This window comes from Pleurodeles waltl, chromosome 8 (genome assembly GCF_031143425.1).
Source record: "Pleurodeles waltl isolate 20211129_DDA chromosome 8, aPleWal1.hap1.20221129, whole genome shotgun sequence".
Taxonomy (NCBI): Eukaryota; Metazoa; Chordata; class Amphibia; order Caudata; family Salamandridae; genus Pleurodeles; species Pleurodeles waltl.
Genome location: NC_090447.1, coordinates 424,607,243 through 424,634,037, shown reverse-complemented (window position 1 = coordinate 424,634,037; position 26,795 = coordinate 424,607,243). Strand labels below are relative to the sequence as shown.

Below are 26,795 nucleotides of genomic sequence, written 5' to 3'. Positions count from 1 at the left end.
GGCACCGCTGTTCCCAGACTATTACTATCCCCAAGGTGAGTTACCACTTGCTTGGTTGATTGTATTTATAATTTTTAAAAAGGTACTGAGGGGCATCTGTATATAAAGTCAGTTTATTCTTCAAGTTTCTTCTGCACAGACGTTATGCATATTGTGTACATGAAAGGTGCTTACTACCTCTTTCCAGTGATTCTACATTTGTGCGGATGGGTGTATGGAAGCACTTAGAGGTGGACTGCATTAGTTGGTTTACTTATCATCCCAATGTAGCAGTTAGGGCAGTCATGAGAAAACAGTTACGGAGAAGAAGTTGCAGCATGTTTCCAGAGTAGAGAAGAACTCAAAGCCGCACCCAGTACCATAATCTCTTAATGAACTTAAATAGGCAAATTAGAAGTTTGAGGCTGAGAAAATTAGTATTTTATAAAGAGAGCTGCACATGTTTGATTAGTGCTAAGGTCATTCACAGAGCACAAGCTAGAAATATGTGCAATCTTATGCAGAGCATGCTGTCTTGTGAGAGGCAGTGCCTGCCTTTTAACATCTGAGAATCAGGGAGAAAGTCCCCTTTGGCATTAGTCGAAAATGAATGAGTGCTAGCTTTTCCAGAATTTAAGGCTGCATGTATTGTCTTATTTCAGTTTTGATACAAGCTTGCACACAAAGTGATGTAGATCACCCAGCCCTCACGTCCTAAAAGCATCCTGAAAACTTGGATCTCCCAACGAAGGAAAAGTGGTTTGTGAGACTATCTTCACTTACTATTACTACTACCGTGGAGATTGCTTTACTTCAGCACATGCATATTCACTAAATCATATTTATGTTATTTTTTTACATAAATGTGTTAAAAATCTGTTCAGTTTCATGTTCTCCTTGAGTGCGCCCTCCCCCCCAATTATCACTATTACACTTTCCAGTTGCATGCAATCAGCATAAGACGTTTATGTAATATTATAAATTAAGTCATTCAATGTTGTTATGTGAACATAGTATGAATTACACTAAATAGCTTTGCGTCACCGCCAAACAAGATGGTTCCCCCTGTACAGATCTTCACATATTGGTGGGCTAATTTGCATCAGCATACTCCATTTTAGGACATTCCTCGCGGTGCAAGCAACACTGCTTTTTGTGCAAGAAAACAGTCAAAAGAAACTAATACACAAACCGCTTTGGAGGATAACTCTAAGACAAACTAGTTTGCAATATCATGCATGATACATTAGACTTTACAGTGGAAGAAAGGAACAAGACATAACAAAGTTGCTAACTGAAAACCAACCAGCCTAATGGCTCCCATGCTACCCTGAATAATCAGGAAAGGCCCTGCTGAGCACTATACCTACATTTTGCATCATCAAGCAAATTCATAATTTCCACATGTGTATATACCATCAGAGTTCTAACACTGTACTCAGACCTCCAAGTTAGGTACCATACATGTACATACCTTCTCTAGATGGTGGCTTCTGTAAAGATTCAAGTCAAAATATTGAGGAATCTGTACCAGACTTGTCACTTTTTCTGCATCTGTTGAAAACTAGAAATGAAAAACAGTATAGTGAGCAGGATGGCAACAAACCATGAATGAAGTAAAATGCTTTATTTGTAGTTAATTAAAATCATGCAGTTACATGATCCTACAAGATTTAAAATCACAATAATAAAAGAAATATGCAAGCTGCATCCAGAAATTCAACGATGCAAGAATGGGCCAGCATTGAAGCAGTTTGAATTCTTTATTTTGAACAAATGCAGACCGATGTGTTTCGACCCTGTAGGTCTTGATCACAGCAATTTGTTGGGATGGCTTACCTGATTAAGTGTGTGTGCACCCACAGACTTAGCAGGCCAACCCTATACACAATAAGGTTTGCGAAAAACAGATTCCCGTATTGTTTCAATTGTAATCCATATATATTTTCGAAAATATATCTGCAATGTTAGAAGTGGATATTGCCCGACTGGGGCAGTCAGTGTATTATTCAATGCTGTTCGCTGTTATGAATGCAAGAGTTTGATAAACACATCAGTGATGTATTTTTCTAGTGGATAATATATCTAACAATAGATTCCTCACCACTTGAACCTCCCCAGGTACCAGACTGGATCCAGAAAGCTCTGCATAGCTTCCACACACCATCAGGTAGCACTGTCAGCCTTCATCACAACTCAGCCTTGCATCCTGATATAACACCAACATATATGCACTACTCCTGTTAATTTGTACATAGAGTTTTCCTGTTCCCTCCAATGCAAAGTAACAGACAAATGATGAATCAACAGTGTGCAAAATCTAGCTCGGAACCTTATTATTGAAAAAAGTCCACCCCTCTGGAAGGGGAGGAAGGCAAACAGTGAGAGTCTACCAGAAAGAGTGTTACAAAAGTAAATAATGTATTCTTCTAATGGATACTTCTAACCACAGATTCCTCATATCTTGAATCTGTACTAAAGCACTGCCCTCACAAAGGAGGTGTGTCTGAGAAGGATTGTTTACCAAGATGGTCTGTAGGACTAAGCAGGCAAAATAGCCAATACACTAATGCCCGCCGAAGGTATAGACAGACATCCATGTAGCAGCTTGCCAGATGTATAAAACTGCTACACCTCTAGTGGTTGCTTGCCCCCTGGTGGAATGAGATCGAAGACCCTCCAGATGCTCCTTTTCAGTCCAAGCCTAGCACAGCTAGATACAAAGGACAATTCACCTGTATAGGTCAATTTCTGGATGACCTTCCCTTGCTTTGCACCAGTGAATCCAACAAAGAGCTTTTTGCACTCCCAGTGCTCCTCTGTCTGACAATGCAGAAACTAAGCGACCGTTTAGGATTAAACCGGTGAGGTCTCCTCTCCTCTGTGTGCGGCATTGTTGGATTTTACGCTTGCCTTCAATCTGGTCTCAACTGACAAACTATGGAGCATACTGAGTCCGCTCTCCCCTCTTTTGTAAGAATGCTGTACTCAGGAACAACCCTTCCAAGGAAGAGTAAACTAAAAAGAAATGTTCAACAAAGTTTCCAACCTCTGACTGGCTTGCTTGCTCTAGCCTTGTTTTCACTCTAAACAAACAACATCTACAAATCATGGTCTTGGGATGCATGAGGGAGTATCTGTCACAGAACTTGGAGTTTTGTTAGATGCCAAGGCAGGCGCTCTGAATGTCTATAACCACTATCTGCTTCCTGAAAGTGTAGTGCAGCCTAAACCCTGTCGTTTTACGGTGAGATATCCCTCCACATCGTCATGGTCACTCTGAAAGCTAAAACCCTGATAAAGCTGGGAGCAGAGCTCTTGGTCTGGATCAAAGAGAGCAGAAAAAGAACATCTGTGAATGCGCAAACGTGGTGCCTCTATGTGGCTCTGTGACATCACATGTAGAGGCAGGATGGAGTTGTGATGAATCTAACTACGCCACCTGTTGGTATGCTCAAGCTATGCAGTGCTTTCCAGATGCAGTCTGGCACCGGGGAAGATTCAAGAGGAGACGAATTAGCAGTAAGAAATACCCATCAAATATTGTGTCAAAAATTTTGTTTTTTCCAATTAGATATGAGTTACAGGGTGATTTGTGCAACATTTGTAGCTCCTTATTTAACATGCCTTCTTCCTTCCGTTAACCTTTCAAGAACGATATTTTGGCATAATATTAATGTTTTTGAAATAGCATCTTCTTTTATTAGATTTCAGGCTGAAGAAAGCTCACACGCTAACCCACCATCCCTTCAACCAGGTAAATGTTAATTTTAGAACCTTGTTTGGTTTACCTCCATTCATCAAATAAAGATCTCCCTTTTACTGATCCTTTAATTCATTTTATCTTGGTGCACCGAAGAGCCACTGCATTGTGCCTATTTGAATGGCCCTTCCGACAACGAAAAACTTATGTGGAAAATAGTTGCTTTCTCATCTCCCAATACTCCCAAAGCCTACCTTTAGCAACATTTATTTTACATTTTGAGATATTGAATTGTGCACCATTTGCAACATTCTTAGCTTTAGAGTAAAGCATGTTATGAATTACTTTGTGCCTCACCCGAAGCTCTTTTAACCAATTTGCTTCCTTTGGCAAATGCTACCGTCTGTAACAAATCAGCCTGCTTTTGTAATTCAAACTCTGGATGGTAATGTGCCTGCAGTAGGCTTTAAGGTGTTACAGATATTTTTGAGCTATTAGATACCTTATCAATTCTTATCTACATACACTGCGATTTTCAAATAGCCTTTAATCATTATACTCATTCCTTAGTACTTTTTCAGAAGTTATAACTGAGACATCCTGTAAATGTATAACGACTGTGTTCAGGTTTTACTTTTCTGCCACCTGAGTGGATTTAGGTGATAGCACTTGTTTGAGGCGCAGATAATCCCTTTTAGCAGCATTCAAATTATAGCCTGGTGGGTCTCTCGGCTAGTCGAGCAAATTCACATCCATATTCCCTAATCCACTGTTAAACTTTACAGGAGTAATATGTCCGGAGAGCGAGCTCGAGGGAAGCTTAAAATTGAGGGATCTATTTTTCACAAAGTGCATATTCGATTTGATGCCGCCTGCGGGGTTAGAACTCCTAGCTGATGAATTTAAATAGGATATAGCTGTCACCATTTGGTATGTAAGGAAAAACAGAATGTACTTTGCAGTTGAATATCCTAGCACCTGCAGGCTCCAAGGCAGCATTGCCTGTGCCCTGCTCTTCGGATGGCAGTTCATTTTTTACACTTTGTGCACAATACACAGGTCGCTGCTGTGCTGCTCCGTTGTCTGCTTTTGTAGTCGTGGGTGCAGTGGGAAAGGGCCAAGTCCTTCCACCAGCTGACAATTTTAAAGCCCCGCTCTTGGTTCTTCCATGCGAGAAGACATATATGGAGGCGGCTAATAAGGAGAAAAACATTGCAGTGCACTGTGTAAATTCCTCTTCAGTCAGCAACACTCAGGGGTAAGGTTGAGCTGGTACACCATTTTGGCCGGTCTTATAGTGGCCAATTCACGATGACCCAAAATTGACTTCTTTGCCTATAAAAAAATGATTGCCCCGCTCTTGGAGTACAGCGGGTGCAATCTCATATGAGGCAAACAATAAGGAGCAGATAAATATTACAGTGCATTGTGTATGCTGCTGCTCACGATAAGATTTCACTGATCCGGCGTTTGGCATCTTTTGTAGTGGCAGTAACCAATTGGAGTACGGCAACCATAGGCCGATTCCTCCTCCTGTTTAACAACTTCCTCCCCACAACGTGGAGATGAGTTATGTGAGGCAGATAATAAGCAGCGGCATCATGTTAAAAGGCACTGTTAAATTTACAGTTCAGTAATACTCAGGATAAAGTACTGCACGCTTATTTGCAGCAGTTGTCAATCCATACCTTTGCTAGGAGCTGTGGAAGTGCAACAATGAAATGCTCAGTAATTTTCGTCACGTCTTCTGAATGCACTTTCTTTTCCTTTGCAGATAGTACCTACAGACAAAAAGCACTTATTTATACTACAAGAGGGCATTGTGCTTCAGCATGAATGAGCGGGGAAGAAGAGGAAAGGTTGAGCTCTCATCTTTGCAATATTACTTGACAGGTAGTGCATTAAACATTCATTATTACGGTATTCAATTAAACATGTAGAACATCTAAGTATGAAGCTTTAAAGACTGAAAAAAGACTACTTCAAGATTGAGTATTTTTTTCTCAAAATATTAAGCCAAATCCATTTTTACTTAAAATGTGTAAGCACAATTCTAAAATGCGTTTCCATAAATTTAACAGGACAATCTGTAACCTTTTGTCATGAACCATAAGACAAATAGAGCTTACCTGCTGGAAATCTGCACTTAATCCAAACTTAAATGACCAAGGCATTTAAAATACCTCGGCTCTCTTTAAGACCATGGCGGTGCGAAGACCGCCAGGGCCACGTCGGCGTCTCACCGCCGACAGGCTGGCGGTGAAGACTGCCACATTACGAGTGTGGCGGTTTGGCTTCTGCCAAACCACCACATCTCCGCTGGTACCGCCAGGGCTGTAGGACAGCCAAGCCGAAGGACAGCACCTCTGGGCCAGCTGTCCACTGAAGACTGCCGGCAGTATTGTGAGTTGCCTTTCCGCTAGGGTTTCGTCGGCGGTATCACCTACACAAAAACCCTGGCAGAAAGGCTGCCAGTGACAGGAAATTCCTTTCCTGTCGCCGGCAGACGAATCCCCCAACACCCCTCCTTCGATTCATGGACCCCTCTTCCCCCTCACCATGACAGCACACCCTCTGCACCCCCCTTCCATGACAGCTCCACCCTCCCCGCATACAGGCACACACACCCCGCATGCACGCATTCACATCACACATACATACATGCATTCACCAACACGCATACATACACTGACTCACTCTCACCAACAGACACACATTCACACAAACATACCAACACACACTCACTCCAACAATCACACATGCATACACACATGCATATATAAACAAACGAAAGAGGGACAGGGAGGTTAAAGGTCCAGTGTATATTCTCCCAAACTTACACACATGCATACACACTTAGTCGCACACGCATTCACAAATTCACATACACACTTACATTCAGACAAGCAGACATACACCCAATCACCCACTCACACACGCATACCAAACACCCCCCCACCTCTCACCCACCTCCCCTGTCGGACTATCGACTTACTTTGTCCAGCGAGGAGGTCGTCCGCTAAGGAACAGGACCTGGCGCTTCCACCGCCAGCAGCGCCCCATCATCAGGACACCGCCATGCCGTATTACTGCTTCTAATATGGCGGGCGAAGCCCTTTTGGCGTGGCAGAGACGGCCGTGGAACCGCCTCTGGGCTGCCAACCATCAGCAAAAGTGCTGAAGGATTTCCGCCCAAATTGTGACAGAAATCCTTCAGCACTCGTAATATGGCAGTTGGAAGACCGACAGTACTGGCGGTCTTCAGGCGCCCACGGCGTCGGTGTTTTTTTTTAAAAGACCGCCGAAGTCGTAATGAGGGCCCTAGTTTTTTATGACTGATCAGTTTTATTAGGTCCCCAAGGTCTTGCATTCATCACCCTAATGAGGATAAGGCATCTTACAGCATGGGCTCCTTATAGAGGGACACAGAATTCATGGAAAAATAGAAAACACAGCTGCGACTGAACGAAATAGGCTACTGAAGTAATAAACACTGGCAATGCCAACCTGTCTGGATTTCATATGCATGCAAATACAGATATACATAAATTCTATGTGCATATTTTAGCACTTTAAGGCCAGATCTATTGGCTTTATCACTGCTAGGTGTTCTGAGAGTGAGCAAGACAAGCATGCACTGCCACAGGTGATTACTATTTGTCATGTAATTTAAAAAAATAGCTACAATTTGTTATAATGGCACTGCAAAGTGAATGTGATATAATTTCAAACATAAAAAAAGGACTGTATTTAAATTAATGAGACATGGTTTATCAGTCCCACAGAAGGACAATAATGGCACACTGAACTAACCACACAAAAAAGGACAACAGTGGCACAAACAAAGAATGACTTTGAATAAGGACCTCAGTGGCACACACTGTCAGTGACACAGATTAACAATCACCGCAACACATACAATTAGTAGCATAGAAGAAGGACCCCCAAAGGCACAAACAATCTTTGTGAGAGGCATGCTCACAAACAAAGTAAACTGTCTGATCACACCTCATGAATGAAGCAGGAACCTGAATAAATTAATAACACAGATCATTAAGAAAAGTATGTGAATATTGACAGCCTTTTAAACAAAAAAAACCTTTTTATGGAGTCTTTTTCCAGAAAAATACATTTTCTTTAAAAATAACACGCAGCACATTATATCGAGCATTTAAATACTTAATGTTTAGCTCATACTTCGAGTAAATATTTGCTAATAATGTAAAAGATTATTCTTTTAAAGGGGAATAATGTTTTAATAATGGTTTCTTCATTCACAAAATATCCCCTGCCATATGCTGAAAATAATGCACAACATGCATTGCAGCAAAAGTATTTTCTAGGAGGTGGGGTGATGCGCCAAACAGCCAAGAGCATCTCTGAAACCACTGCGTGTATACTTTTAAGATGTGCAGAGGCAAAGGCTCTGGCAGACAGCAGCACTGTAAAGCTAGACCTACGAAGGATGCAGCTCCATGTCAACAAAGCAACTACAAACAACTAAGCCAAGTGAACCTATTTCCCCAAACTTTTTCCTGGTGAAAACTAAAACATTTTTTGAGGATTCGTTTGAAAAAATACATCTCATTTGTCCATAAAACTGACATTCTGTCTAGACTCTTGGTAGACCCTGCTCCTGAGTACTGATATTTGCTCCTGAGTATTGATATTTGCTCAGATTAGTATGGTATGGCAATCGGAGATGACCAATTTCAAATAGTTGCTACTTAACCCAGCTGCCGGCAAGTTTTGAGATTGTCGATCAGCTATGGCAGCAAATACCACTGACTCCAGTTGTCTGTATGTATTTTCTAAAACAAGTCCACTTGCTTTTCAGATGTCACATCTAGTTCAATGTCCAAAACGCCACATCGAACAAGCTGTTGCAGTATAAACTATGTGTTACAGGTTAACTGGAATTTCCATCTGGATCACTGTGAGCCCTAACATACATCCGTGCAAACAGCTGACCTAGGCCGCCTTGTCACCCCGGACACCAATACTGAGGTTCATTTGCCAAACATGATATATAGTGTAGGGGTGTAGAAGAACATTAATTAAATATCCAAACTACACTAGTTTATGAACAAAGCTGCTAAAGGGTCACCCTAATCTCGCTACACAATATAGTGCTGTCATCAACAGCATAATATGTCATTCCTAACCTTAAGGGACAGGGTTCGATCTTTAAAAACTTTCGATAAAAGAATCAGCATGATAAACGAGATTATGTAGCAATGAGGCACCCAAGAGTAGATTGCAAGAGGAGAAATTAATGGAGATGTTGGGTCAAACTAAAACAAACAAGATAAACTGCAAGTATTTTTTAAATGGAGCAAACAATGCAAACTGATACTTAAGGAAAATCTATGTCCCAGCACTTTTCCAGACATTAAAATCTCATGCCTTAATTTTTTGAAGCAGTCTTTTTGTTTTAATTGTATCACTGGCAACATATGTGGCCACAATGAGATTGTGGGAATCTACTGAATAATATCTTTTATAATTTTAAAGCACATAGGCCCTCATTATGACTTTGGCGGTCTTTTCTTCAGACCGCCGAAGCCACGGGCGCCACAAGACCGCCAGTGCTGGCAGTCTTCCGCCCACCATATAATGGGCACTGCCGGATTTCCACCACACTGGTGGAAATCCAGCAGTAGCCATGTTGGTGGATGGTGGCGCTCTGTCATTGCTACCACCTGCACCGCCCGCCCCACCAGTAGGACGCCACCAGCCGTATTAAGACCATTAATACGGCCTTGCGGTGTCCTGATGGTGGGGCGCTGCTGGCGGTAGCAGCGCCCCCTCCCTGCAGGATGACCTGATCGCCGGACAAGATAAGCCGGGCGTCCGACAGGGGAGCGGGGTGGGGGGTGTTGTGTGTGGTGTCTGCCTGTGTGTATGAATGTGTGTGTGCGTGTGTGAATGCATCTGTGAGTGTTGTGGTGTATGCGTGGTTGTATGCATGTGAGTGAATGCATGTATGAATGTTGCAGTGAGTGCATGTCTGCATGTCAGTGTGTATGCGTGTGAGTATATTTGTGTGGATGCGTGCCTGAATGCATGTCAGTATGTGTGAGTGAATGCGTGCCTGAATGCGTGTCAGTATGTGTGAGTGAATGCGTGCCTGAATGCGTTTCAGTATGTGTGAGTAAATGCGTGTATGGATGAGTTTGAGTATGTGTGAGGGAATGCATGTATGGATGAGTGTGAGTGGATGCGTGTCTGAAAGTGGAGGTGAAAGGGTGTATGCGTGGTGCGTGTGTGTGCATGTATGTGTGGAAGTGGTGCTATGGGGGGGGGGGGGTGCTATGTGTGTAGGGGAGTCAGAAGCTTGCTGGGGGTGGGGGAGCCGTCTACCAGTGACAGGGAAGGAGTTCCTTGTCACTGGTAGCCCTTACGCCATGGTTTTCATGGCGGTGCTACTGCTGTGGAAATCATGGCGGTAGGCCGGCTCATAATGCCGTTGGCAGTCTGTTGTGGACATGTACATTTATGAGTGTATGAGTGGAGATGTGGCGGGTTGGCAACCGCCAACTCGCCACAATCATAATGTGGTGGTATACACCGCCAGCCTGTTGACGGTGATACCGCCACATTTACCCTGGCGGTCAAAAGACCAAAGTTGTTTTTTACTATGAGTTCTTTCTCTGTGATTTCTTCCTGACCTCTAAGTTGAGTGTGTTTTACACAGATCCCTGGCTCCTCACAGCTGGAGTTGGAGATTTATGGTTTTATGAGTTGAAGTGTGCATAGTGTAGTCACTTGGAACTCTTAAATTCTTCGTATAGTCCAAATCTGTCATTGTAGTCAGTGACTCATCCCTCCCTTCCCCTTTCTAGTTTCGGATGTCCACAGTTAGGGCAGGAATTAAGAGTTGAAGCAGCTCCCTTTGTGATCCTGTTTGACCCTCTAAGGTTGATCTTCCTCCCATTCTCCCAAAGTTTCCTGGTCCGAGTGGGATGTGTGTTGATTCGGAATTAACTAGGTAAGCATAGGCATCTTGCCATACTTAGATAAAAATAACTGATTTCTGAGAAGACTGAATCTTTTTGAACTATGGTAAAGAGAGCACAAGTTTTTTTTCATAATGTCAAGGAACAATCACAATTATGGCAGGGAGCTCTACAGGGAATATTGAATATATTACTCAATACAACCTGAATGGCCATGCAGGATCACGATCACTCACAACATATGTAAAGAAGAACTATCAGTTCTGTTGCCCTAAGATGCCACAATTCTGAAGAGTGTCAATGTCTCTTACTCAGCATCCTTTGTCTATGGAAGTCCAAGAGCATGTGGCATATAGATCCTTGTGATTGACAAATGTGATTATGCTTGGGCGTTTATTGTGGCATTACAAAAATCATCAGCACATTGTTGCAGAAAACTATGGTTTAGCAGCAATAAGAGACTTTACCTTGCCTGTCTAACATAACAGGTGTATGCTATTGTACCATAAAAACCCTACAGACTTCACAAGACACACCTTTAATTTCTATGTGCCGCCATGACAGTCTATACTAACTAAACTGCTGCAGCCAGGCAAGATGAAGACCACAGATAATGGAATCTTGCACTTATCCCCACATGCAATTGCAACAATCTTAAATGAAATATTATCTATTTACACCTCTCAGCAAGAAGTAACCTACCAGAGTGACTATTGCTCTCATTGTCACCATAACAACACACAATCTCAAATACTGGAGGGCAATAATCAGTCAGAATCACAGCACCAGAATCTGACACATCCCACACAAACACATCAGAGTCACTACCATCTTGCTGCTTTTTCATGGAATTACTAAAGACCAACCTTCTTACCAATCCTTCTCTTAATCAAGCTTTCTATCTCCTCTAACTCTTCTATCCATCTTTTTCCCTAGGCAGGGGCTATCAGTCCAATCCCACAAGCACTTTGATTCACCATAAACAAATCTTGCTGCTTCCACTGAAAGAATTGTCTCAACATTTGCAAAAACCTGCCAACTATCACAGTCGAATCTTTAATAATAGATTTATGCATTTACAATTGAACCCTCATTTACCACTATGTATGTGCAATTTCATCCTTTAATTGTGAATCTTGGCTACAGAAGCTACATGATCAACACTGATACCCATGTGTGTTTTGATATGAGGTCAAGTACTCAGTATAAAATTTCTAGTGTAAGTCACTAAGGGCCATATGTACGAACACATTTTCCCATAGACACAGAATGGACAAAACCCTTTGATACATCTGGTCCTTAATCAGCTGCATATGTGCTTTGTGCTGAGTCATTGAAAACATTTTCTGCACTGCAAGTCACACAATGTGGATGTGTTGCAATCAAACAAGGAAAATTAAATAAAATCACAGACTTTCCTGGCTGCTCCTCTCCCCACTGGAGGATGGCCTTCGACAGCTTGCCGCACACTTGCTAAGATGACTTCAATGAGAGCCCTCTCCTGGGCATTGCTGAGGGCTGTGAGTAAATTACATTCATTCTTTAGTCTTTTGCCAAATAAGACAAAAAAAACAGATAATAACGATAAAGACAACAGACAGAGATAAGGGAAATTACTAAATCAGCTGATTTCTTTCACTGACCATCGGTTCCCTGCACACAAAATTATATACAAAAAACAAAAGGGCATGCTGAACGCAGTCGACCAGCACATTATTTCCAACACTACTACCGTGAACAGTGGGCAGAGTTTTGACTAACGATAATGATGGCAAGTCTATTTTTTATTTTGTTCTAAATTTAAAATAAATGTACAAAATTAATCTTCAAGTTAAATAACCTTTATTATTTTTCCCTGTTACACAACCTTCCTACGTTAACGTATAGGAAAAATTAAAAAAAATGTATTTAACAAGAAAATAAATATTAAAAATACTTTCATATTAGACATTAATGTAAATTAATTTCATTTATTCATTTTAAAAGCAGAGCAAAGTAAAAAAAAAACACTATTCATTTTGAACTAAATATTTAATTGATGGAACTATATAAAATGAAATTTATTTTTCTTAAATTTAAACTAAAAAGTAAATCCCAACCCAAGGAACACAATATTTTAATATGCATTATTATTTATTAAACGTCATACATATAATTATTTAAAATTAGTTGTTATATTTTAATAAAAATTAATTTAAATAAAAAGTTATTGTTACATTATTTTTTCATTAAAATATTTTATAACTAAATGTGTACTATTTGTGTATACCAACATTGAAATATATTTATTTATATTCTTACCTATTTTAAATAGTGTAAAATAGTTTAGCATTATTTCCTATGGGTGTTATATTAAATCCCCTCCACATTTATTTTCAATGAGAGTTTGTTGCAGTACTAGTGGTTGGACATCTGTCATGCAGGACTTACTACTTTTTGAATTTTTTGAGAACTTACACTTTGATTTTGTGAATAAATAAAGTAGTAAACTTACTCTAAAGTGTAAGCTACATTTCAGGATCAGGCCCATAATGTTTAATTCTAGACTTACTAATAATTAAATCAATTCACTAAAATGTCAGTGGTTGCAGAAGTGACATTAAATGACCTTTGACAATGAGTCACCACATTAAATGCCATCAAACATCTTGACACCCCCTAAAACACCACGGGAAGTGACGTTGCTGCAGTAGATTAATAAAGTGATAAAGTTACTAAAGAAAATAAATGCTAATTTAGCTGTGTAGCACATTATCTTGAGTATTGCATTAAGCTGCTAAATGAGGAGGGGAGGTCAGAATATGCAAGGGCCAAAGCCTTCATAGACCAACTACAAAGGTATTGTGTTCCCAGGTATAGCAATCATATGCCTAATACACCCATGTTACATTGCTTCAACTGACTAGCATTAGCCTTGTATGCTGAGGTACAGCCTTTACAAAAGCACAGTTTTAAATGTCAAGACACAACCTCAAGCAAATGACCCAGGATAGCTAGGAATAACTAAGTGCAACTTCAAATACCCAGGCACAGCATTATATATTCACACAAATTATTCAAAATATGCATGAATAGCAACCACATACCAAAGTATAATCTTGTATGCCAACAACTGTCTAGGTGCAATCTATGTAAGTTATGGCATAGCGACAGAGGGCCCAATGGCAGAATCATATACGCCACTAAAGCTTTGAATGGCGATGCATGGTGTAAAATTCCTCAACTCAGTCACAAATGCCAAGGAACTACCACCATGTGCCCACACACAATCAGCATGCAATATTGTTTAGCATGATATGTCCTTCTGGGTACTCATCATAAAGGATATAAACCTCGTACCAGCAAATTATAACAATCCACCACTGGATACAAGACAAATGGCTGAAACTTAAGAGTTAAAACAGAGGTCCTAATTCCTACCATGGTTGGTGGCCATTCTCTAGCTGGAAATCAACAATTGGCTTCTGCCTTAAACTTTCCATCTCTGTTAAAAAACATGACACGTGCCTCATACTATCTATCTTCACTTTGGCTCCTTGTGCATTAACTCCATAGTATGCTCTTCTTTCTAATACGGCAACATGATCAAAAAGGATTCTCCCTTATTTAATGTTTCTAGGAATGATACTGTGCTAATTTCTCATTTTATCTAGTCTAGACTAGAATAATAACATTTAACTCTGTTTCCCAACATCCATCCTCCATAAGCTCCAAAGAGTTCATAATACTGCATCCTGTTGGGCACCAACTATAGTGATAAATTGAACCAACCCTATGTGCTCTCCTCTGTTTGCCAGTAGCCAAACAAGTACAATGGGAATGATTATATCATCACCTTTCAACATGGTCAAATTCTATTACTGCAGCTGGGTTGGATACCTCACCTCTTCGGCTTAAAATATAACGTCTATCATCCACTTCCACAAGGTTCACCATGACAGGCATTCTTCTTCATTCTAGCATCAAAACGCTGCCACCTCCTTCTGCCATGCATACAAAGCATTCCTGACCATCTAGCATTTAGCCAAGCCATAATAACTTTGCAAAGTAAGCTTAACTATCAAACCCACAACACTAAACCTTTATAGGCAAATTTGATGCTCTACAGCTGCTGATTGTGCTACTATTACTACTTCTACTACTACTACTATTAATAATAATAATATAGATTTAAGATTTATTTCCCAAGGTCATTTATCAATTCTAAATTAAAAAAAATTGAACTAGAATGTATTCTGATCAGAAAATCATAAAATACAGTGGACTGCTGCCATATACAAAGCTTACTATGTCATAATAAATTGTACAGAATACTAATTAGCTAATGAGCATATACATGTAGCCCATGTGCCATAAAAACTAAGACCAGCTCCGATTCGTTTTTGCATCACCATGAGGTTATCAGATTTTACAGTCTGTTAAAGGTCATAGTAAGCTTGGGGAAGCTATTAAAAACAGGAAGAGGCATAATGACCGATTCATCCAGAGATATGAATCACATTCACAAACCTTTTGCACAAGCCACAGTGGGTACTTGTAAAATGTCTAGGTAAGTTTATACAATAGTTATATTCACTAAACTCAGTGATTATATTAAGGACCAGGAACTCTTGGACCAAGACCAGGTGGGATTCTGCTCATACCGTGGGGCAGAATCATCCATCATAGCTGCATGGAAGGCCTGAAGTCCAGTGGATTCATAAGAAGCGGTCACCTTCATACTTCTGAACCTCTTGGCAGCCTTCGCTAGAGCCCTACCCACTTCCTCAGGTGTTTCCAACACAATGGGATTCTAGTCAAGAACCAGAATGGCCCTTGGTGCTCTTGAACAAACACAGATCATCTCTGCTACACTTTTCGCCACATCTCCTGGTTCACTTAACTGTAGTACAAGGCACTATGACTGCACGATTTTTATTTAATATCTACTCAATGATTTGCTCTCTACCTCATTGAAGTCTCCAGCCTCAGCAGCTCCACACAGACATGAGTCCTTTGCTAGCGGTTCCATTGGAACTCAAGCTTTATCTCACAGATGAAACATGACTGAAGTTGCTTATGTTCCTACTCAGAGGAAGTATGGCCTACAGTTGGGCTAAATAGCACCTCTTGGGGCAGCAATGTTGCCTCCTCCTGTAAAGGACAATGGAATGCATCCCAGAGGAATTCCCAGTGGTTATGAAAAATGTTTTTGTTTTAAAATATTTATTGGCATTTAAAATGAGAGGTTCAAAGGTACCAAAAATTCCTCATCCTCAGAAATAAACTGTTGTGCTAACTGTCTTGCATCAATCCTACACCTGAGGAATCGGAGGGCTGCACAATGGCAACTCACACCTCAGTAACTGAAGAATGCTTAGTTACCCAGTGAGAAGAGGCCATCACTTTTCCTCTACCACGAAGTTGGTTCGACTGGATGTGGAAATGTAGCTGGAAGTGCAGTCAGAGCTATAAAATGAAAGATCCTCTTGTGCAATCCTATGGCCGACAATTCGTTAAGCACTGCAGCCTTAATTCAATAAGCATACGGCTACGGTTCGGCTGACATATTGAAACTCTGGTGGATGAATGATATGGGATAAAGGCCAATGTTCCCAAACCACAGAACCAAAGGTGTGCAAAGGTTTTTTTATGCCAGCAAAGTTTTGAGAAGTTTTCAGTTTTTGCAATTTATCAAGTATGAATAATTTCCTATCCTACGCTTGTCCTTACAGAACAAAATTTGAAGATCTTTTTTACAGCACGTATGCAGGTTGTTTTCTCTGCAAGTTTACCTTTTGCACCACAAACTGTAACATAAGTCTAATGTTTCACATCAATGTGGGCAAAGCATAACATTTCACAATTTCATCAAGTTACGTTTTCCATAAAACATTGTGATGGTTGAGAGAAAAACACTTTGCAATGCCTAAAGAAGACTCACTATCAAGACTCCAAATTACAGATTCTTACGTGGCAGCATGAAGTGCTTCTTCTAAGTAACATAGTTGGCTTAGTGTGCTTTTCTCAACTTCATTTAAAGCATTTGAAAGAAATATCACTATGTATAAGTTTTCCAGTAACGTACTTAGTTTAATATAATTAAAATATTAAAATGTATAGTTCACACAGACACTGCAGAATGTACTTTAAACAAATGAACAATGCTACAGCCATAGTAGTTCAGAAGCACTGTTAGCCTTCACAATTATTCACTGCTGTAAAAGGCTCCCAATAATCATGAACTTATTGTACTTTTTTTATATGAAAAAATTACTTCCTTGCATATGTTTTTGTGTAATATATGTTGTTACTTAACAACATTATAGTCTAAAATTCCGAGAAAATAGCGAGGCAGTACTTCAAATATTTTGTTAAATATAAACTGGGTATAGCATGAAGGGTAAGCAAAACAGTTCCTATGTGCTTATCGTAAACCTGATGGTGACCACCGATTATGAATACACATACCTTCCTCCTCAGCATTTGCATCTCCCAGCAGCAGTGCAGTCATGCACTCCCAGTCCTTCAAGAAACCAGCTGCCCAGTCCCAAAGACTGTCTACCAAGTACACAACATGTTCATGGAGCTAGACAATATAAACAAAAGTGGAGATATTTATGCAAACCTTAACATGGACACTTAAAATATATAACATTTATTCCCATAAATATCGGTCGCCATGTTTCAGTTAAACATTATTATGAATGATCATTCTGCTGGTTCTGTGGTCGTTAGAGAAGATGCATTCGTCATACCTCACTTTCAAGGAAGAAATTCACAAATATCTTCAGGTAGGATGCATGGAGTTCAAATCCCTCCTTTCCTTTGCATCTAGCTTCATCTACAGAATCGTCATGGCTGAGCATCCTGTAAACAATAAAAGTCACAATGCTGTTTAAAATACTAAGAATATAATATAGTAATTGGGTGAATACCCCTCATGTGATCAAAACTGCATTCTGAAGTGTATCCTTGTTTTAGGAGGAAAACAGTTGTCAAGAATGCAATGCTTACAAAAATCTTCTTGGGTGAATTATGTGACATTCTACTAAAGGATATTTAAGTTGCTATCGGCTACATCTGTGCACTGTTCTTTAATGAGCTCTTTTGGCTCTTTCACCTAATCCAACCACAGGTAGGAACATTGTAGACAAACAATTTACCTGATGATTTGGAAAAACAAAACCAAAAATCCAGCAAGTCCAACTTCCCTAAAAGTGTGCATAAAATAAACAGGTACATATAATCAAATAAAAGGGATCTTAGCAACCAAGGTTAATATGCAGGTAATATGGAGAATCGTTAACAATTCAGCATTGTAAGTAAGTTGATTTTTTAATGAATTAATTCTGTTTCTTAAAATGGTATTTGGCCATAGGCAAAGGAGGTTACAGAAACTACCTATAAGAGATACTCATTTGTGAACTGATAGTTTCCCCTTTCACAGTGTAGGAAGCTGCCTCTTAATATGATATATCAAAATGAGATACATATACCGTGCAAAGAGTCCAGGGGTTTCCTTACTAGAGGATAGGGGCTTGCTCTAGCAATCCCAAGGAGCTTTTTTATGGAGTAGTGTGGTCTAGCATCTGCAAATACACACACAGTCAATAAATGTTCCACACAACTTAAGAAGGAGATCCACATCAATATACAAAAATAACAACTATCTTTACATTTGTTTTGATACCAGAATCAATATAAGGTAAGTTAAGTTTTGCAAGAAAAAACAGTTTAGAAAAGTCAACACTTTTGCAATTCTGGAAAGCTGCAATGTTATCCTATGAAAGAACAACAAATACAACAAACAGGTACAGTCCAGCGACTTACGGCACCAATCTCCTGGACTTAAGGTAAGTATTGGGCAAGGATCAGGACCACACCAAAAGGTCACACCAGTCGGCAGTGGGGCGGCCAGGTGCAAATGTGTAGTATGGCGTTGGTTGCCCAGTGTTAGTTAACGGGGATCAGTCCGGTTGAAAAGAAACTAACAAGTGGGTTCAAGTCTTTAGATGTTCGGGGAAGTAGGGATACCTTTGGTCCTCTTCGCCAGGGGTGACAGGTGCAGATGTGTCTCGAGGCCTTGGGTTTTCTCCACTGGAAGCACTTGAAGTTGAGGAGGCCTGCGGGGAGAGACTGCAGGCAGGGTCGGTGAGTCCACAGTGGGCAAGTCCAAGGTGGGCTTTGTCTCTGGAGGGCTAGGGGCTAGGGGACCACGTTGGCATGTTTGGCTAACTTCAGCTCAAGCTAGGCTGCACGGGTGCAGTGTTGCTTTCAAGTGTTGGGCTTTCAGTGGTCCGGAGTCCTCGCAGTTCTCTTGGGGTGCCCTGCAAGATGCAAGGAAGCAGCTCTGCTGCTCCTCGGGAGATCCTGGGTCTTTTTTGAAGGCAGGCTCTGGGTGCATATATTAATAAATCCATCACTGGCATCAGTGAGGGTTTATTAATAAGAGATGTTTGATACCAAACATCTCTATTCTCAATGAAGCCATCATGTAGCTGGGGAGTGCATTGTGACCAGTGTCCAGCACATGTACGTAAAATGGCTTCCCTGTTCACTCACTATGTCTAAGAATCAACAAAGTCATAGCAGGGGCATGTCTGCTCTTGCAGATATGTCCTCACATGAAATTTAATGCACCCTGTCTTAGGGCTGTAAGGCCTGCTGTAGGGGTGACTTACATATATTGCATGCTGTGTGCCATGTTGTGTTTCACTTTTAGCTGCTCCAAGAAATGCAACCTGCAATGGCAGTCTGCATGTGGTAGGCGAGGGGTCCCTGAGGGTAGCACAATACATGCTGCAGCCCTTGGGGACCCTCTTTGGTACTGCTGCCCTATATACCTGAGGTAACATTTAGTAGGGACTTAGAGGGATCAAAGGTATTGGCAATTGTGGAACAATTGCACAGTTTTAGGGTGCCCATGTCAAAAAGGGGCACTTTCGGACAAATGGCTGTCTTGAAATCTGAAAAATATAATTTCAAGAAACATTGTAATTGTATAACAATTTACCATGGATTTTACCATGTGCTCATTACTATTATTTGTACCAGTTCCTCAAGCACACACCTCTCTTTACGCTGCACACTGCTTTGATCGCCTGTAAGTCTGGTCTGACCTTTTGAAATCTTTAAAAAAATTAATTCTTTCTCACAGAGAACACAATTTTAGAACCCCGTTTTACACTGGGTCAATTCAAACCTACATACAGGTCCATTAGGAGAGCACATAACCCAATAGAAGGTGTCAGTACATATGTAAAGTAATGACATCCAATTCTGTCTAAAGGTAAAACCTGATGCTCGCCTAAAAATGCTGGACTCCTGCATACTAATATGCTGATGACTTTGATTTCATAAACCAAATTCTATGGCAGGAATGGAGGCTTCGGATTATGCTTTCTCTTTCTTTACTGAATTCCCAGCAGCCAATCAAAAAGTGTTGAACATCAAACTACCCTTCCCAGAAACGTAGTAGTCCATACACTGACCAGTCCTATGTCAGCCCAACTGTATATATGTCCCTGAACACACTGTCCTTCCTCTTTCTTTGCTGCTCGCAGCGTGAGTGAACTACACTCTCCATAACTTTTATTTAATCTAATTGTGCATTATTCACTTACGTGGAGTGGGTGCGGGGCTTGCCGGCAAGTAAGCAGAGATGTTTTCACCTCTATCAGCTGGTGTGGTGCGGTGCCGGCCTTCGGCTCACCAAAGCCAGTCTCTGCTCCGTCTTGCTGTCGGCACTTCTGCACTTATAATCGAACGCCTGACGGGGCGTTAAAACGCTGCAGCTCTCGGGCAAGTTAATTCTTTGTGCCCAAGGCTGAGACGCTTAAGATGGATGGAGTGTAGTTCGCCCTCTATTTCTACCGTCACGCATGCGCAGACTGAGTCTGTCACTATTTTTAGTGTTTGATCGACTGCGATTATTGCAGAAAGAGCACACAGCATCTAGCACTAGTCGGCATCCTCTTAGAACGGCCAACGGGGTGCAAAAAATTTGAGGCTTTTGCTTTGGGGATTAGCAGGTGCTCCCTCCACCCTCATTGTCAGCTGACTGGAACTTTGACTCTGTGTGCCATATATATATATACACACTACATTAGTGATTTTGACCTGCTGGGTTCCCCCCTCTTGAACTCCTTCATCCCTCTTGCTGATCTAGCAATGGCGTAGTATGCCGAAGAGGATGATTACTATCAAGGCACTGCTGAAGTGCCGTTTGAACATCAAATGGAGGAGAGACTAGTTGAGGCCATGCGCAACCACGTCCAGGACTCTGTCAACCAGGCTCTTATAAAGGCTCTTAAGACATTTACACAACCCCTAATCAGATTCCGGCAATGGGAATTGTTGGGGAGACCCCGTCAGAGAATGTGAGCACAGATGGTCAGACATCAGATTTGGGCGTTGCCCAAAGAGCCTCTATTGGTCCTACATCATCAGCTGAAATCCTAGCACAAATGGCAGCCTTGTGCTTAAGGATCATGAGTATGGGTCCTTTTCCTTGCCATCCACTCAGCAGACAGATACCTGACACTCATCTTCATTTCACACCTCAGATTCGGATCATGAGGACCCTAAACCAGCGACTAAACAAAAACGGAAGACTCGCCACATGGCGGAGGAGTCTCAGCCTTTAAAAAACCTATGCTTTGATCTGGAGAATATAATCCACCCCCGTTCTTCGGAATGGATCATGCATGGAAGTTGCCTATTATGTCCAGGATAAATTGTATAAGAGTTTGATAAGGATATACGCAATACTTTGCGTTATGAGTGTCCGCGACCTTCTCTCCTGGGCAAGGTGGCAGATACCCCAGAACCTGACTCCATAACGGCCACCTTCTTAAAGAAGTTTGTGAAAGACACGAAGAAGGACCTGGACAGAGCTTGAAAGGGATGCCAAGACAAACTCCTTGACATCTCAGGACCGCTTACCAAGATCCTCGAATTAGCAGTTCAAGCAAAAGACACTCAGACACCTTTAGACCCCGAGACGGTCTTAGAATGGGCACAAAGAGCCATTCGCATATTGAATAATGCCAATAGCTCTTAAGAGCAGAAGTGCAATTTCGGAGAGAAAAGGGCGTAAGCCTTATTATTTATCTAGATGACGTCTTAATCGTAGCGCAGAGCGAAGAGTTGGTTTTGTTGCTCCTGTTCTGGGTGATCCAGATTCTTCAGGATTTAGGGTTCCTGATCAATTTGGACAAATCCAGCTTGATTCCGTCCCAAACCATAGAGTTCTTAGGCTTTCAGGTGGATTCTCTGCAAGCTCAATTGAAGCTTACTGCCCCAAGCGGAATTCGACCCAGAAAGAATTGAGGAGAGCCCTTGTCTCTCCGACTATATCATTGAGGATGCTTGCTCACCTAGTTGGTCTTTTGGCATCATCAATTCAAACAATATTTCCAGGGCCCCTTCATTATAAGGCCCTTCAACGTCTTTAGATCCTACACCTTCGCAAGGGCCTATCTTATTAGGGACAGATCCCGCAGTCGAGCGAGGCTCATGCAGAGATAACTTGGTAGCTGGATCACATGGATGGGTGGAATGGCAAGGCCATTTTTGCGTCCTCTCCAGAGATGATGATAGAATCCCATGCCAGTCGCTGGGGCTGGGGAGCACGTTGCGGATCGGTGCAGACAGGAGGGCGCTGGTCTGTGGAAGAGTTGAGCCTCCACATCAATTGTCTAGAGCTTCTAGAGGGGGCCTTTGCGATTCAGTTGTTTACCCCCCCCCACACAAAGCGAGTTTTGCATCCTGTTGAGCATGGACAACATCTCGGCGATCCATTATGTCAATCGTCTTGGGGAGATCTTGCGTTCTGGCAGAAATTGCCAAGGAGTTTTGGGCATTTTGCCTTCAACATCACATCAGTGTGACAGCAGAGTACATCCTATATGATAGCGGATTGGAATTTGCACTTCCTGAGGGATGGCAGCGATGGAAAGCTCGATTCCCTAATGTTTCACAAGCTCAATCATCTGTGGGGTCCGTGTGCGATCAAAGTTTTCGCATCTCGCCGGAACTCTCAACTCCCGCTATTTTACAGTTGGAGACCAGATCCGATAGCAGCGGGATCGGATGCATTCCTGCAGACATGGCCGACCGGTATCCTCCACGCTTTTCCCCATTCTCCTTGATTCAGAGAGTACTCTCTCAGGTACGGAGGAAGTCAGCGGATATGGTCTTGGTGGCCCCTCTTTGGAAGGCCCTACCTTGGTTCCCAGTGGCGGTCGATAGCATGTGCCCTTCCGGTCCACATCCCGTCCTATTAGTCTCTACATTTGATCTGTTGGATCTTCCCCACCCACTGGTAGTAGCAGGTCTCTTATCCCTCGTGGCATGGGAACTTTCAGGCAATGCTGGCAAGTGCCTGGAGTTTCAGAAGAAGCTGTTTTTATTGTCCCAATACTGGGCCCCTTCCACTCATAAGAGATATGAGTCTGCATGGAAGAGATGGGGTTGGTTGGTATAGAGAATGGTGTGTTGTCAACTTCCTTTCAGATCTAGCATCACAGGGCTTGGCATACAGGACCATTAATAATTTCAGGTCAGCCATTTTGGCAGGCCATATAGATCTCGAAGGTAAACCGGTTGAGGAGCACCCCTTGATTTGTAAACTTCTTAAAGGTATAAGAATGGTTAGTCCTCCTCAACCAGGATATGAGTCTAAATGAGATGTTGATGTTGATGTTGTCTTACGTTTTTTACGGGCATTGCCGTGCGATGAAGATTTGTAATGTACACAATTATCTGCTAAGCTTACTCTCCTGTTATGCTTAATATCTTGCAGACGAGTGTCAGATGTCAGAGCACTGGATTTATCAGGTAGAGTATTTACTCCCTTGGGAGTTTCCTTTACTATTTCTAGACGTACCAAAATTGCCTCACATTGTATTTCATATCCAGCTTTTCCTCATAATAAACAATTATGTGTGGTACAAAGTTTGAAAGCTTACGAAGCTTCCACTAGAGAGTTTTGTGGAGATACCCAAGGTCAATTATTAATTTCTCTACAGAACCTGCATAAGCCAGTGTCAGCAGCCACTTTGGCAAGATGGGTAAAGGTGGATATTAGGGGAAGCTGGAATTGACATTACTAGGTTTTGAGCTCATTCTCTTGGAGGCGCCATAGCATTGAAAGCCTTTTGTGTAGGTACCAGACTGGAAGACATTATGGCCGCAGCAGATTGGTCTTCAGATTATCCCTTTAAGGTATTTTATCATAAACCAATTGGTGATGTGGCTTTGGCAGTGGTGAATCAACTTTAAACTAGCATAATCTGAAGCCTCCTGTCCTGCCATAGAATAAAACATTTTCAAGTTATCGCCTCAAGAATTTTCAATTCAATTAAGGGCACGGAGGCAAGCATTATCCCACCCATTAGAATCATATACATATGTATGCAATGTTATCAATATATGATGTTTCTGAAGATTTTTCTTTGATAAAGTTTGAATTATTCATACCCACCTGTTTGCTTTTTATTATCGAGTGCTGTAGTATAAGCATGTCACTTTATTCCTAGTGTCTGACCATAAATGAAGATGTGAGAGTTTCACTTGAGGATAAAAGTTTCGAGCGGAGATCTGCTTCCGAAATGAACTGGTTTTGTTGCAGTACTGTGCTGCGGTTACAGTTTCATTGGAGTTTCAAGGTGTTACTGTTCTGATACTTTGCAAAGAAAGAGGAAGGACAGTGTGTTCAGGGACATATAGATAGTTGTGCTGACATGGGATTGGCCAGTGTATGGACTACGACGTTTCTTGGAAGTGTAGCTTGCTGTTTAACACTTTTTCATTGGCTGCTGTGAATTCAGTAAAGAAAGAGAAAGCATAATCCTCGCCACTGTGTCCTCAATAGAACTGAAAATTCTTTACACAATTGCTAAAAAATGTTTTATACTTTCCAAAACACAACAGAGTTTGGCTGGTGAAGGATACCTACCAAAAATTGGTGGATATTCAAGCCTGCCTGGTTAAGAGTGTGTACCTCGCTATACATTCTGGGTGCACAGGACATCTGCCAATTTTTGGCAGACGTTCCATAGCCGCTAAAGTATAAATAACCCTCTCAGTAACAAGCAGTGTCAACAACTGAGCAGATATTTGCCACTGGCAAATATAGGTTGGAGGATGAGGGAAATCCTGGACGTATATAGAACAAACTACACTCATCGTTTTTCAACGGCTGCAGAGAAAAAGCTGAAAAGAACAGCATGAACAACGGAGTAAAAATAGAAATGGCTTCTGGCCACAAAAATCCGTTACAGTTTTGTCCTGTCAGACAGATTAGTTTGCAGAACAGCAAGAAGCACCTAAAAAGTAGTGCACAAGTAGAAGAACTGTTTCTCTGATATATGTTGGGCGTCAAGATCACACCTTTGAGGTCATACAGTATTCACTAGCATAGTATTCCGATTATGTATGTATGTATGTATTATAGCCAGAGTTTTGATGGAGAAATGTACTATTTGGAGACATCCAAGACTTAAAGGATGCTAGTGAATAACATGATGACTATCTTACAAGGCCCCTAGGTGGAGGGTGGAAGAGGCCTGGACAACACTAACAAGGAAGAGGCTCTTGTGCATTTGAGGGGTGTAGTTATCCAGGCTAGCCTTCAGGTTATTCACTTAAAGTTTCACACCAGGCATGCTATAACAGAACTACGTTTCACCTCCTGTGCCTCATCCAGCTTGCTCTAATATGTCATAGGGAAGATGGCACCTCCCTCCAAACCATATATCTTGACCCAGAATCCTGGAGTTCTAGAAGAGGGTGCGTCTTGCACAAACAAAAATATTGAGGCAAGATTTACCGGTGACACCCCGGATCAGCATGTTGGATGTATGAGTGACCTCCAGCTATGTTCACAGACCCTCTGACTGAACAGTGAAGCCATACAACTGAGAAGTTTAGGGCCTCTGAGAAAGACATTTATGAGTGGAGGGATGTCTGCATATGTTTCCCAACATATAGGGTCTCTAAATCACATACTTTGGGACTGGGTAAAGACTTCTGTTTTGGTCAGAGTTTGGGTAAGCATTCTACCGGTACACCCAGCGGCAGGTGTTACTAACATGAAGCAGTGTTCCTTACCGTACACCATGCACATTTCATGCAAATATGTGCTGAAGCTATCTATTATCATATTGCTACACATGGTTCTCACTGAGAGCAACTACTGTGAATACCAGATTCAAAATCTGGTTATTCACTGCTATGATACAGCAAAAGTGGAGAACAAAATGTTGTTTCCTGATATTGCAATGTTATAAAAGAATTCCAGGCCCAGTTGACAGGACTGATAGGGCTGACAGTATTCTCACAGAGGATGTCAGTTCTTTGCTGTGATAAAGAGCAGCTCTTCGGGCAAGGAGGGGAAGGGAAGGCACAGAAAGTGGGTTGGGTGTGTTGAAGGAGGGCAGGTATGGTTTTTATGTATTTGAGTTTGGGGTGACAGGAATACTGAAGAGGAGGGGGGTTGGCAGGACATCAGGTGTTTTGTTAAAAAATCAAATGTCAAATGCAGAAAATGATGGGGGTTGGTGGCAAGATACCAATTATGTTTTTTAGAGGGGGGAACGCTGAGGGTAATGTGTGACAGGATGTTGGATATTCTTTTTTACTGTGGGTGATTGCCAGAGGGTCACATGATGCTGAGAAGGGTGAGGCCATGCTGCGTAAACCCCATTATAACCCATCCATTCCTACATTGTTGACAGCAAGAGCAGATGATTTGAGTGGGCCATAAACAATATAAAATTGTAAAGTGAGTGAGATAAAAGGAGTTCTATCACGTCAAGGTACTGAATGGCATCATAGACAACACAAGCTTCACTTTTGTTGCTCTTTATAGTTGAACATGTTTGTGTTTACAAAAACGGATAAAAACCATTTAAGAAAAAGAAGTGCACTTAAACTAGAGCTGTACATCAGCAAGATTTGCATTTGCAAAGGACTGGTTACCTTTTATAAAGGAATTCCCCAGCTGCTGAAGCCAATGGTCTGTGTGCAGCGTATACAAACTGGTACAGGATTTCACAATCTTCCTGCATAAAGACATCCTCACAGTTCCTACAAAAAGATACAAAGTGGGATATTATTCTGATATGATGGTTTCTCGATTTAAACATTTGTAAGCAACAAAGTCCATG

General features: G+C 41.5%; 1 protein-coding gene across 1 annotated transcript in view; it reads right to left on the bottom strand.

The window, feature by feature from the left end:
* The window catches only part of LOC138250008 (cohesin subunit SA-2-like), a 434,120-nt gene that overhangs the window by 166,447 nt on the left and 240,878 nt on the right, over window positions 1–26,795 (bottom strand). Inside the window, exons 13-18 of the mRNA XM_069204310.1 lie at window positions 26,608–26,715; window positions 17,379–17,490; window positions 17,092–17,209; window positions 12,056–12,159; window positions 5,371–5,463; window positions 1,454–1,543 (exon numbers count right to left, since the gene is read on the bottom strand). Of these exons, the coding sequence (XP_069060411.1) occupies window positions 1,454–1,543; window positions 5,371–5,463; window positions 12,056–12,159; window positions 17,092–17,209; window positions 17,379–17,490; window positions 26,608–26,715 (625 nt within the window). The remainder of the gene's footprint in view (window positions 1–1,453; window positions 1,544–5,370; window positions 5,464–12,055; window positions 12,160–17,091; window positions 17,210–17,378; window positions 17,491–26,607; window positions 26,716–26,795) is intronic.